General features: G+C 35.3%; 1 protein-coding gene across 1 annotated transcript; it reads left to right on the forward strand.

Annotated features, from left to right (window-relative positions):
• The first annotated feature begins 4,726 nt into the window (after positions 1-4,726).
• On the forward strand, positions 4,727-13,771 carry LOC119477914 (progestin and adipoQ receptor family member 3-like). Its single transcript, XM_037752144.1, has 7 exons — positions 4,727-4,906; positions 7,378-7,615; positions 8,173-8,335; positions 9,226-9,381; positions 9,492-9,689; positions 9,871-9,961; positions 11,471-13,771. The coding sequence occupies exons 2-7, from the start codon at positions 7,419-7,421 to the stop codon at positions 11,611-11,613; spliced, it is 948 nt and encodes a 315-aa protein (XP_037608072.1). The 5' UTR covers positions 4,727-4,906; positions 7,378-7,418; the 3' UTR covers positions 11,614-13,771.
• The last annotated feature ends 66 nt before the right edge of the window (positions 13,772-13,837 follow it).

Genomic DNA, 13,837 nt, shown 5'->3' on the forward strand with positions numbered 1-13,837 from the left:
AAAATGCTGTTTGCAGCCTCTCAAATGTGAAAATGACCTGCTTTTTTCTGTTTTATATCATATAAAGTTTTATTTCATATTAAATCATATTATAGACTACACAATTAATCAAGAAAATAATCAACAGATTAATTGATAATGAAAATAATCGTCAGTTGCAGCCCTACTACCATGATAATACTAATAAATATATTTAAAATACATTATTTTTTCATGTTGCTATACAATTCTCATTTGTTTTTTATGTAGACTAGCTTTGATTTATTTTAATTCATTTATTTATTGGTCTTTTTAACAGGGAAACTGCACATTCAGTGCTGTAAATGTGCCAGAATTAACCAAAAATCTATATTTTTCATCTATAGTTCCTGGACATATGTTTCATAAGTCCCCCTAAAAAATAAATAATAATAACAAAAACAAAATAAAACAGCTTTTAAAATAGATTATAAGCAAGCAGAGGAATAATAAAAATATTATATTAATGTTAATAAATATAGTATGCATAAAATCACAATGCTACAATGCACAATGGCACGTACTAATCAAATAAAATCAAATTGCATATAGTAAACATTAAAAAGTACAAAGAAACTGTATAAATTAAAGCAAAACTGAATCCCTATTATGTTATGCAAACAAAAATGTAATTTCATGTAATGTATGTTATGTTGCAAAATAGGACAAAAAAAGGAAAGAATATATGAAAAAAAATCTTCATAACATTTTATTTAATCTAACTGTATTCCTGTATGCTATAGCTAACCCCATTATGCTTTTATTTTGAAGGCAAAATCATTTATGTTCCTGTGTTGTAGATGTCATTTCAGAACTTGACTTTTGAGTTGCCAGAGCAGCTGTCATAAATAGAGGCTGACTGAGATAACAAAAATAAAAAAGAATGACAGACAGATGGTTCAGATGACTTAATATAACTACTAGAGAAAATATTTGACCCATAAATAATCCTGTATTTTATAACAGAAGTGAAGGGAGCCATTTCCCTCTTATAAAACGACGAATCTCTTCTTGTTAGTATTTGAAAAGTGTTTTTATGAGGTTTCATGTTGTAATAAAAATGTGCTCCTCAGTCAATGAACAACTCAGCAGTGGCTTTAATACAGAACATTGACTCATAAATCCCTCCCAATAGTTATCTACAGTATGTAATATATGCCTGACGTCTTTTTTTTTTCTTCTCAGGACAAACAAGTGCATCATGTTTCTGTAAATCTATTGCAGATGGGAAACAGAATCGAATAGGCTAACACAACGCCCTTGGCATGTCAGAGTGATTTGCTGCAATGCAAATGTGGTCTGATCCAAAATGTGAATCCCCAAAGGAAATTAAACCTTATACTCCTTTGTCTCCTGAGGAAAGACTGATTAGATTCATCAAAGCATGTCTTTCAATTCAACACCAGAACATGACCATGTCCTCAAAAGCACCCATTATCATGTTTCATCAAAAATGCTGAAAGCAAAATTCTCTTTCACAAATCTTTACACGCATGTCATCAGTCTGAGATGTTCAACACATTCCAGGAGTTGTAATTAGATATGTCATTGTTTTTGCATGGATACAATGCACCGACTGCCTGTGGCTTCCCAGCACGTTTAATTTCAACTTTGAAGGAAGATGAAGTCATGACAGTAAACAACTGAAATAATAACATACCAAAGTCATTTGCAAATTGCATCTATTCTGTTTAATCTTGTGCTAGTCAGGGATCCCCCTCGGATATCTCATGGATGGCTGTTGTGGATTATGTGATCTGTGCTTTATTTTTGGGTGTAGCAGTTGGACTGCTAGAAGACAGACTGTTTTATTTCTCCTCCAATCCTTGTTCTCTCTCTTCTACATTCAAATAAACACAAACTGCAACATTTAAAGCAACTAAAAAAGTGGAAAAAGAGAAAAGAGAGGCCACTAAGTAATGTCAAACCAGGTATAAGGAAGATACTAGCTGAAAAACTGTGTGCAAAATGACTAAAATGCAGTCTATTAGAGTTAGCCTGTCACACCAGAAATATGTAATAATCTATATAATAATCTAATATAATCTTCTCTTGTCTTGCCAGCAGTCTTAGAACAAGTTGATAAAGAATATATATGATATCGTCAAAAAAAATTGTTTTTTCCAACCTTAAAGGTCCCCTATCATGCTCATTTTCAGGTTCATACTTGTTTTTGGGGTTTCTACTACAGCAATGTTTACATGCTGTAATGTTCAAAAAAAAATAATTTTTCTCATACCGTCTATCTGAATATGCCTGTATTTACCCCCTCTCTGAAACGCTCCGTTTTAGCACATTTCAACGGAATTGCATTGCTACACAACAGCTTGGGTCCATATTTATTTAGCTAGTTAGCTCATGTAATTCACATACACTGCAACTGGAAATAAACTGGGACACATTTAGAATGTTTAAAAACGGTGGTCTATATATTGTATATTTGTGACATCACAAATGTTCAGAAATCTTGACGGCTGGTTTCAAAGGCACAGTTTCTTATTACGGGCTGTGTGTATTTCTCCATGGATTGGGTGTTTCGATACTTTCACAGTAATTATATAGCACTTAAACCTGCTTTATAATTAAAAAAGACATGAAAATGACACTTTTTACAATATGGGACCTTTAAAGCTACTTAAAGTGGAAATAAAAAGAAATGAGTAAGGCCTAAATATAAAATTGGAAAAGTTAGAGCTGCAGGTGGATAGATACCTGCATACCAGGAGGACTCTGGTCTTGTTTATTCCAGGCTAAAGGGACTGATGGCAGAAAGCAGGGATCACCAGTGTTGTCCAGATATGGCAGCCATGCTCACCTTTGACCGCAGCTGAAAAAAACAGAGATAGTATTTCTTCATACCACTGCCGGTTAAGGTTGTGACCAGTCAATCCCTCCATCAAAGCAAAAACAAAAGAAACGTCTCGTAGGGTGTAGCTCAGCCACAAGTCTGGTCTATTAAATGAAAAACATCCATCTTGTCAGTAAACAATCTGCATTGTAATTAAACTCGCCAAAAACAAGGGCGTGATTTTCATTTCAGCTTTGGTGGAGATATCTACTGGGAACTGCTCAAAACCACTGCAATTAAATATACTGTAGGACATGTAATGCTTAGGCTACAGAATAGGCTTGATTATAAACCTTCGAGAAATTAATTTAACATAAGATTTAAGAGATATTTCATGCAGAAAAGCTCTGGAGATTATTCTGTTTTTTTTTAATTGAATAAATGGCTCCAGGTGCAATCCTCCATACTTACCAGCTGATGGCAGTAGTGTACAGCCTGTCGTTTACTTTCAAAAAGAAGAAGATAGTTGAGGATGTGTATGTACATTCAGATCTACACAGATGCATCAAAGAGTTTAGTTAGTAAAATAGGAGTTGCATCTATTGTACCAGAGTTTCAAATCCAAGTAGGGAAAAGGGTCACCATCAAGTTCATCACTAGTTAGTTTACAGTTCAGTCATTCAGACAGCCGACCAGACAGTTTGATTGAAATACAACAGACATTATACAGAATTCAAATAATGGGGCTTACAGTAATATGTGTATGGATACTAGCACACACAGGGGTCAAAGGAAATGAAATGGTAGATAAGGTTAAAAAGAAGGCTACAAAAAATAACGACATTGATTTGACAGTTATAGCTTCAGCAAAACAGAAATGAAGAGCATTATGAAACAGAGACTGAGGGAAAGGTGGCAGAAGCAATGGGAGGGAAAGAGGAAAGGACGGTGGTTTTACAGAGTTCAAAGGAAAGTGGGAGAAATGAGGTGTAGTAGGAAGGAACAGGAGAGATGAGACAATCATATCAAGACTTAGATTTGGACACACTGGACTAAACAGCACACTATTTAAAATAGGTTAACATGACACAGGTAAATGTAATTATTGTGGACAAGAGGAAACGGTGGAGCATGTCATATATTGCATTGTGAGAGATATGAGGAAGAAAGAAAGCATTTGAGTCAAGGCCTCAAAGGGATTCAATTCATTTCATTTCAAAATTTATTTCGAACATATAAAATACAAAAAAAATAAAATAAAAAATAAAGAAAAAGAATGATCATACCAACAAGTGCACAGTCAGAAACAAGTAGTATTTACATACAATGAAAAGCGTAAGAAAAATAAATTGTCAACACTTGATGCCTCGATTTACATATTCGAAAAGGAGTGAGAAGAAGTATAAACTTATTTAATCCCACCCCTTCTCCATAAGTCAATTATGAATAATTATCCAGCTACCTTATTGAGCCATACATATACTCTAATTAAATTTTCCTAAATTTGTCTAACTATAATTATTCTAATTTATAATTATTCTAACTATAATGAAAGTAGATTAAAGTACACTTTGATTTAATAGATATTCTACAAAAGAACTCACTAAATGAGTGTTATAGAACACTATTTTGGTATCTTAGACAAATTAATATGATTGGAAAAATATGAGGTTGTTTTTTTTGTTTTTTTTTCTTCTTCTTCTTCTTTTTTTATTTATTCATTCATTTATTTATTTATTCATTTATTCATTTATTTATTTATCTATTTATTCATTTATTTATTTTTATTTTTTTGTTTATTTAATTATTTATTTATTTGTTTTATTTGTTTTCTTTCAGATATAGTAATTATTAGCCAGAATGATCCACACTCCATACCAGTAGGTGGCATTGATGCACCAAATCGTTGTTTGCCAACCACCAATAAACCTTAAAGAAGAAGAAGAAGAAGAAGAATAGGAAAGAGATGTATGTGTATGTGTTTTGTTTGTTTTCTTTAACTAAACTGTGATTGTTTTTAACGCAATGCTAGCTTAATAGTCATTAGGATATGGCTGAATTGCCTGAACAAGGACATCGACGGTCGGACTGCGACTAAAGGTGAGTTTTTATAACCCTGTTCTCAATCAATAATGCCTCTCAAGGTTAGCATTAACGTTATCTAGCTGGAGTTTAGCCTGATATCATGGCTTGACAATAACAACACGGGTCTGACACACAGTCTGAAGATGTATCAGTAGCAGTTTGCTGCTTTAAAAAGCTTTATTACAAAGTGAAATAGGTAATAAGCCTCTGTGTTGAAGAGTCAGCCTGGTACTTACATGTAAACACATGTTCTTCAATGGGGGTTAATCAACACTGGCAGTTGTGTCACACAGACACTTGATAATAGCATTGTTTTCTGCTCTTCAATCTCTATCCTGTCACTTGAAAATTACCCAATATTAACTTTTGTTTGTTTATTTAGATCCCCATTAGCTTTTAAATAGCTGCAGCTATATATAATAATGCATATAATATAATAAGCATATAATGATGCAGCAGCTATATATAATAATGCATATAATATAATAAGCATATAATGATGCAACAGCTATATATAATAATGCATGTAATGTAATAAGCATATAATAATGCAGCAGCTATATATAATAATGCATGTAATGTAATAAGCATATAATAATGCAACAGCTATATATAATAATGCATATAATATAATAAGCATATAATGATGCAGCAGCTATATATAATAATGCATATAATATAATAAGCATATAATAATGCAGCAGCTTTATATTATAATGCAGCAGCTATATATTATAATGCATGTAATGTAATAAGCATATAATAATGCAGCAGCTTTATATTATAATGCAGCAGCTATATATTATAATGCATGTAATGTAATAAGCATATAATAATGCAACAGCTATATATAATAATGCATATAATATAATAAGCATATAATGATGCAGCAGCTATATATAATAATGCATATAATATAATAAGCATATAATAATGCAGCAGCTTTATATTATAATGCAGCAGCTATATATTATAATGCATGTAATGTAATAAGCATATAATAATGCAGCAGCTTTATATTATAATGCAGCAGCTATATATTATAATGCATGTAATGTAATAAGCATATAATAATGCAGCAGCTATATATAATAATGCAGCAGCTATATATTATAATGCATATAATATAATAAGCATATAATAATGCAGCAGCTATATCCAATAATGCAGCAGCTATATATTATATTATAATGCAGCAGCTATATATTATAATGCAGCAGCTATATATAATAATGCATGTAATATAATAAGCATATAATAATGCAGCAGCTATATATAATAATGCGTATACTATAATAAGCATATAATAATGCAGCAGCTATATATAATAATGCATATAATATAATAAGCATATAATGATGCAACAGCTATATATAATAATGCATGTAATGTAATAAGCATATAATAATGCAGCAGCTATATATAATAATGCATGTAATGTAATAAGCATATAATAATGCAACAGCTATATATAATAATGCATATAATATAATAAGCATATAATGATGCAGCAGCTATATATAATAATGCATATAATATAATAAGCATATAATAATGCAGCAGCTTTATATTATAATGCAGCAGCTATATATTATAATGCATGTAATGTAATAAGCATATAATAATGCAGCAGCTTTATATTATAATGCAGCAGCTATATATTATAATGCATGTAATGTAATAAGCATATAATAATGCAACAGCTATATATAATAATGCATATAATATAATAAGCATATAATGATGCAGCAGCTATATATAATAATGCATATAATATAATAAGCATATAATAATGCAGCAGCTTTATATTATAATGCAGCAGCTATATATTATAATGCATGTAATGTAATAAGCATATAATAATGCAGCAGCTATATATTATAATGCATGTAATGTAATAAGCATATAATAATGCAGCAGCTATATATAATAATGCAGCAGCTATATATTATAATGCATATAATATAATAAGCATATAATAATGCAGCAGCTATATCCAATAATGCAGCAGCTATATATTATATTATAATGCAGCAGCTATATATTATAATGCAGCAGCTATATATAATAATGCATGTAATATAATAAGCATATAATAATGCAGCAGCTATATATAATAATGCGTATACTATAATAAGCATATAATAATGCAGCAGCTATATATAATAATGCATGTAATATAATAAGAAAATAATAATGCAGCAGCTATATATTATAATGCATATAATATAATAAGCTTATAATAATGCAGCAACAGCTATATATAATAATGCATATAATATAATAAGCATATAATAATGCAGCAGCTATATATAATAATGCGTATAATATAATAAGCATATAATAATGCAGCAGCTATATATAATAATGCAGCTATATATAATAATGCACTATATTCACTTTTAACAGTCTCTTCTGCACTATATTCACTTTTTTCAAAGTCTCTTACTAACCGGTGGTTTCTCGTTTCCTCTCTACAAACTCAGCCTTTAACCTTCCACAGGCTTGATCAGGAGCTGATGACAAGATGTTGCTGAAGATGCCCCAGAAGTTGCTTAAGACTGCCCACTACATAGAGCTGGGCAGCTACCAGCGCTGGCCGGTGCTGATACCCCAGAGGATCAGACTGTACACCTACGAACAAATCCCCCTCTTTCTCAAAGAAAACCCCTACATCACAGACGGCTACAGGGCCCACCTGCCCTCCAAACTCTGCCTGAGGAGGTAGGGAGCCATGCTGGAAATAAACTGGGGAAAAAAAGTCCGTAAACTTGTGTTTGGTGGATTATTTCTCTGTTGTTACAATGCTAATTGGCATTGTATTTTACATGGTTGGAAAGCCTGTTCATTTATCTTCACAATGATGTCCAACTTGTAAGGATCATGCATTTGTGGGATGAGCAGCACAACAAGTTAGACATCATTGTGAAGGTGAATAAACAGGCTTTCCAACGATGTAAAATACAATGCCAATTAACATTGTAACAACAGAGAAATAGTCAACCAAACACAAGTTTACGGACTTTTTTTCCCAGTTTATATACTTTTAATATCAGACTTATTCACCACTTCATCCCAGTCATGTTCAATAGAGTATTTCTTTTTATACTTATTTGGAAGTTGAATGAATTTCTGGCTCGTGGTGTTAATGATGTAGAATCATAATGCAAATATCCTGCATGTTATTGTGTATGAACATTATACTGTTTGGTGTTAGTGTCGCATACAGACTGGACTTATTGACATAATGTACATCTTTGTTTCCTTCTCTTCTCTTGCAGTATTTTCATGCTGTCCAATGAAACTGTGAATATCTGGAGCCACCTTCTGGGTTTCCTACTCTTCTTCACTCTGGGGGTCAACGACCTCTCCTCAGTACTGCCAGCCTCTGGAGCCAAAAGAGAGGACTACGTCATCTACGGTATAGGGCTGTTCTGCTTCCAGGTAAAAAAAAATATATAATTTGGCTGACTGTGAGAGTGACAAAAGCTGCGTCTTCTGGAGAAGTTGATAATATGTCAAAGAAAGTCTTGTACCCTCATCCAGATGTTGCTGTTTAGACATGAAACTGAATGCAAAGATGTTGTTTTTTGATAGTCATACAGTGTGTTCCACGCTCACTCAAAGAATGTGCATGATCTACAGCTGTATGTTTCTGTCATTTTACTACTTTCACAGTAATTACTGTCAACTTTTTTAATTTTTTAAAGCTGTTTACAATTATTAACTTACTATGGACTATCTTCATTAGCTGAGTAGTTGTACTATATAAATAAAGTATGTATGGCTTAACAAACTGATTAATGTAGGTTCACGTTTCCTGCCACAGGTGCAATCAGTTCGCCTCAACCCATGAAGGTGTGTAAGCTTTGTGTAGGTGTAACTGTTGTAAAGGTGGGGGGTATTGTATTCTAAAGAGCTACCATAGGACTGGTGGTGTAGTTCAGAGGTCCGTTGTTTAATGTAGAGACAATTGTTTCTGTGTTAGCTGTGTACGGTTCATGTTGTAGGTTGTGTAGCAGCTGATAATGGGATTGGAAACTTGTTAATGTAGTGAATTACAAGTGTGATTCCCACTTACAGTAAGTATATATATGTCACCCGCCCATCCTCCTTCTTAAACCCCTGTCTTTGTCTTTATAATTGCAAGTTGTGAGTATCTAGATTGTCCTTTTTACAAATCAATATTTCTTGAGATGAGTTCATGTATTGTAGTTGTAGAACGATTTTGTTGACTTATATTTAAAAAATAAATTTGTGTTGGATATTGTGAGTACAAATAGATGAGCCTTACAATATTTCTTTAAAATGTACTTTGTGTGTTTTCATCACAGGTGTGCATGTTGTGTTCTGTGGGGTACCACCTGTTCTCGTGCCACCGATCAGAGAAGACCTCCCGTCGCTGGCTCGCGTTGGACTACGCAGGCATCTCTGTCGGCATCCTGGGCTGTTATGTACCCGGGATCTTCTACGCTTTCTACTGTAACGCCGTAAGTGCGAACAGTCCAAGACTTATTTTTCCTGAAGATACTAATAAAAGAAACAAATGCTCCAGCTCTGATTAGACCGTATCTAAATCGGTTACTCTCTTATCTTGCAGTTTTGGCGACAGGTCTACCTGATGACGGTGCTGTCCATGATCCTGGCCGTCTTCTGCGCTCAGGTCCACCCTCGTTACCTCAGCAACGACTGGCGACGGATACGGATGGCGATCTTCTGCTGTGTGGCCGGCATCAGTGTGATTCCTGCGTGTCACTGGGTCTGGCTCAACGGAGGAACCACCACTGACGTTGTACAGGTCAGGAAACTGAATAATATTAGAAAACAAGCAAGAGCTTATGCATGCTCACATTTTTTTTTAACATTTTTTACACCTCCATATACACTATTTTGCAGCTTTATTAAGAGAAGTGTTCCTCTAGTTGTCATGTGACAAGTTTCACTGATGAATCGCAGCATGTTTTTTGTTGTATGTGCAGCTCTTCCTGCCTCGTGTGATGGTGATGTACCTGATAGCTGGATTTGCCTTCCTGTTCTACGTCACCAAGATCCCTGAACGCTATTTCCCTGGTGAGTCCTTCTCCTCCGTCTGTGTGTGTGTGTGTGTGTGTGTGTGTGTGTACAAGTTGGAAGCTGTAGTGGCAAACCAAGTGTGACATTTCGTCAAGTGAACAAGAAGAAATCAGTAACTGAGGTTACTGTGTGACTATTAATAAGCAAAATGTATTTTTCAGTGTTAATTGCGTTGTGTTGTGTCAGTGAAGAATCCCAGAAGCTGTTGCTCTGTCATTGCGTAGCTGAGTTGTAGCTCAAGGTTTAAACCTATGTTGTCTCTGAACAAAATCACACAGTCTCTTGAACCTCACTGATCTGTCCTCAGGAGCTGCAGTTTAAACTGCATCTGTAGTTTAGGCCAAACCTTGTTCTAAAGAAATAAAGAAATAACATAAACGCCACTAGAGGTCAGCATATCCGAGGTTTAACCTTCTGCAGACATGGTGTAACAGATGTAGAAAGTAAAAATATGAAGGCAACACTACCATAAGTGTCAAAATAACGTAACTGTATAGTTACATTGAAACGGTGTCACCGTCAACTACCTCAATTCATTTTTTTAATCCATAAAATGTATTAACAAATGCACCACTATACACCAGTATCTGTAAGGTAGTGGACATCGTCTAACCGTAGATGTATTTTAAGACTGGTCCATACTGCAGGTTACATATAAACTTTTAATATATTTGACAGATTATTGATTCTGCAGTAGATTTTGAGGAAGCAGTGTTATTACTGGGCAGCTGTGGCTCAAAGCAGAGCAGGTCGTCCACCAATATCGGAAGGTTGGCGGTTCAATCCCCGGCTCCTCCAGTCACATGTCGAAGTGTCCTCGAGCAAGATCCTTAACGCCAAATTGCTCCCGAAGGCTCTGCCCTCAGTGTATGAATGGGTGTGAATGGGTGAATGCTGACATGTAGTGTGAAGTGCTTTGAGTGGTCAGAAGGCTAGGAAAGCGCTACATAAATACAAGTCCATTTTATCATTGGAAAAATGTTGTACGATATCATTGAGATTTGTTTTTGATAGCCAGTGTTGCAAGTAGACTAGAATTGATAAAAACACACACTGTATTGTTTCAGTAGTATTTGTGATATTCTTTCCAGTTTACCTGGAAAAGCTGACAGCTGAAACCGATTTCCTTAATTACCACTTAACGAGTGAACGCAGGCCCTTTCTCACAGCAGATCTCTTCATAGCAGGAAATTCTCAGGTGTTACTAATAACATTAACGATGGCACTACTCAAGTGTCCCAGTACACCATGACAGTGTGATAGTGTGTTGTGTATATAAGAATATAAGGATAGACATGATATGACATGTTTAGGTCTTATTCGGGACATTTAAAGCTAGGGTCGGTAGTGTTCTTCAAAAACATTTTTTGTTATATTAGTTGAAATTCTCATCACATCCAGACAGCAATCAATAAATCAAATGCTCTGACAAAAAAAGAAAGAAGAAAGTACGATAATGATCAAAAATGTATAGTATTAAGAGCTTTTTTCCCCCTCCTCTTCTAGGCCAGTTGAACTACCTGGGCGCCAGCCACCAGGTGTGGCACATACTGGTGGTGGTGATGTTTTACTGGTGGCATCAGACAGCTGAACACATCATGCACTTCAGGCACAGCCAGACCTGCCCGACCCGGACCAGCAGCAGCTAAGTCGAACTGATCAAATAATGTGACGGAAAGGCAATCGGTTGCAGGCTAACAGCTGTAATTGTTAGTAGACATCAGTTAAACTCATTATGTTAATATTCAAACACTTCTTACCAGTTAGCTGCTGGTTAGAAGTTGCTGCCTAAATATTTTTCAACCACTAACTACGAGAAGCTCCTGACTACTAGCTGCTGAGGTGTAAAACGGAGACTGTGATGGTAGCTAGTAGCTTTCACTGAGCCGTTGGTTACTGTTTGGCTGCCGTTAAAGGCCAGTATATAAGTCTACTGTCTCCAACAGTAGATATCAGCTAAGTCTGGCTGGATGCGACTGTAAATCTTAACCACCATAACCATTAAGAGCGATGCATGAAGCAGGAATTTAAAGTCATTTGTAGACAGACTAAGGTTTGGTGTTTTTAATTGGTGATCATTTTATCTCATGATTGTGATTTTTCTTTGTACAGAAGTATTGAAAAAAGTATCTATAAGGATTCTTTTGAATCAAACATAATCTATGTGAACAAAGACTGTTTTTGCATCTAATTTAGTTTTTTTGTGTGTCAGTTCCTACAAGATTAGAGTGTATGAAATGTGGAAAGCACAGAACAAAAATGTGACAGCTGGAAATTCAACATGTGAACTACCTGCCTCTGGTAGAAATAATGATGCCTCAAGCATTTGAAGCTATCGAACAAATAGTTGAAAGTCAATCAACGGTCAGTCTGCAATATGGGAGCCATATTTAGGCCACGGTGCATTGTTTTCTTCGCACTGCTTGATTTTTTTTTTTTTTTTTTGTATGTACTGTTTTGTGTATGGACACAAATAAGATGCCAGTTAAAAAAGAAAATGAATATCCCTCTACATTGGCCAAAGCCAGTATGTTAGTTATTTTTTATATCCGCCTCAATCCCAGAGCAACAGAGTTAATCAACATGTTGTACAATGACCTCCTTTGCTATAATCGTCATTATGAGAGCATTGGATTTAATCTTTTCACTAAAACAGGATGTGTTATCACAAGGCAAGTGATGAAATAAGCCTTGATTATCTCCACCGCACATCAGTCTCCTGACACCATGTGGAGTCACCAATGTGTTGAGTTTTCCTAATTTGCCCACTCCACTCCTTTCACCTGTAGAAAAGAAGTGTATACACAATTATATAAAGGGGTTATTAACTTAAATTTGATGAAAAATACAATTCTGGCCAGTAGACTTAATTGACTGAGATTTCCAATGAGTCCGTACCATATAGACGAATCTGGGGAAATACCGGAAGTAACCAAGTCACCATTACTGCGGTGGCATTTCCCGCCAATACGCGCACATTTGAATGCAAGCTGTCCTAAGAAGTGTACAATTTTCTACTTTTGCCTTTACTTTCTGTGTAATGTTACTTTTGGCAACGATGTCTAGGAGTTCGGGAAGAACCTGAGCCGTTCTCAGCTGCCTAACATTAGCCTGACATGGTGAAACAAGTAACGTCAGCTAATTTAACACTGCTTAGCTAGCGTAGCTAACGTTAGGCTGACATGGTGAAACAAGTAACGTCAGCTAAGTAACACTGCTTAGCTAACGTAGCTAACGTTAGGCTGACACGGTGAAACAAGTAACGCCAGCTAAGTTAACACTCATTAGCTAGCATAAGCTAACGACGTTAGTGGGCTGAGACACTGTCTAGGGGCTGTGGTGGTCCCACAGAATAATTTAACTCAAATCAACTAACTGTGGCGTTATTGTGGAATATTAAACTTAGTTGTTCTAACCAGGGCAACATAATGACCACAAAGTAAACATTGTTAATCAGTCGGCATCACAAACAGAACTCGTACAAAGATTGTCAGCCGAATGCGTCGTGGTCGCTCATAGTAACCGCCGTTGTTGAAAACATGAACAGAGCATGTACGTGTCCTTGTAAAAGCCTACAATTTGACTTTAATACATTTTAAATACATAGCCTACTCATCTGTGTTTATTATCTACGCCGAACACAAGCAACGACGGACGCTTTTGGCTCAAAGTCACCAGTTAACGCGGTTAGCACACAGTAGAGTCACTTCGACTTCCCACCGCAGTAATGGCGGCGCCGCTAGATTGTGGGCAACACACAAAGCGCTCGCCGAATTTCGTCTATTGATAGTTCATCCAAATTGCAACTGGTGTGTGCACATAGTTTTTGATTTGATGTGCTCTGAGATTTATGCCACCACTTCAGTACAATAG

The sequence above is a fragment of the Sebastes umbrosus genome, chromosome 19 (assembly GCF_015220745.1).
Source record: "Sebastes umbrosus isolate fSebUmb1 chromosome 19, fSebUmb1.pri, whole genome shotgun sequence".
NCBI classification, from domain to species: domain Eukaryota; kingdom Metazoa; phylum Chordata; class Actinopteri; order Perciformes; family Sebastidae; genus Sebastes; species Sebastes umbrosus.

Bases quoted from the DNA above. Each gene is read 5' to 3' on its own strand.
- LOC119477914 (XM_037752144.1), top strand. From the start codon at position 7,419: ATGTTGCTGAAGATGCCCCAGAAGTTGCTTAAGACTGCCCACTACATA. The intron at 7,616-8,172 runs GTAGGGAGCCAT...CTTCTCTTGCAG, and splicing joins TCCAAACTCTGCCTGAGGAG to TATTTTCATGCTGTCCAATG. The intron at 8,336-9,225 runs GTAAAAAAAAAT...TTTTCATCACAG, and splicing joins TAGGGCTGTTCTGCTTCCAG to GTGTGCATGTTGTGTTCTGT.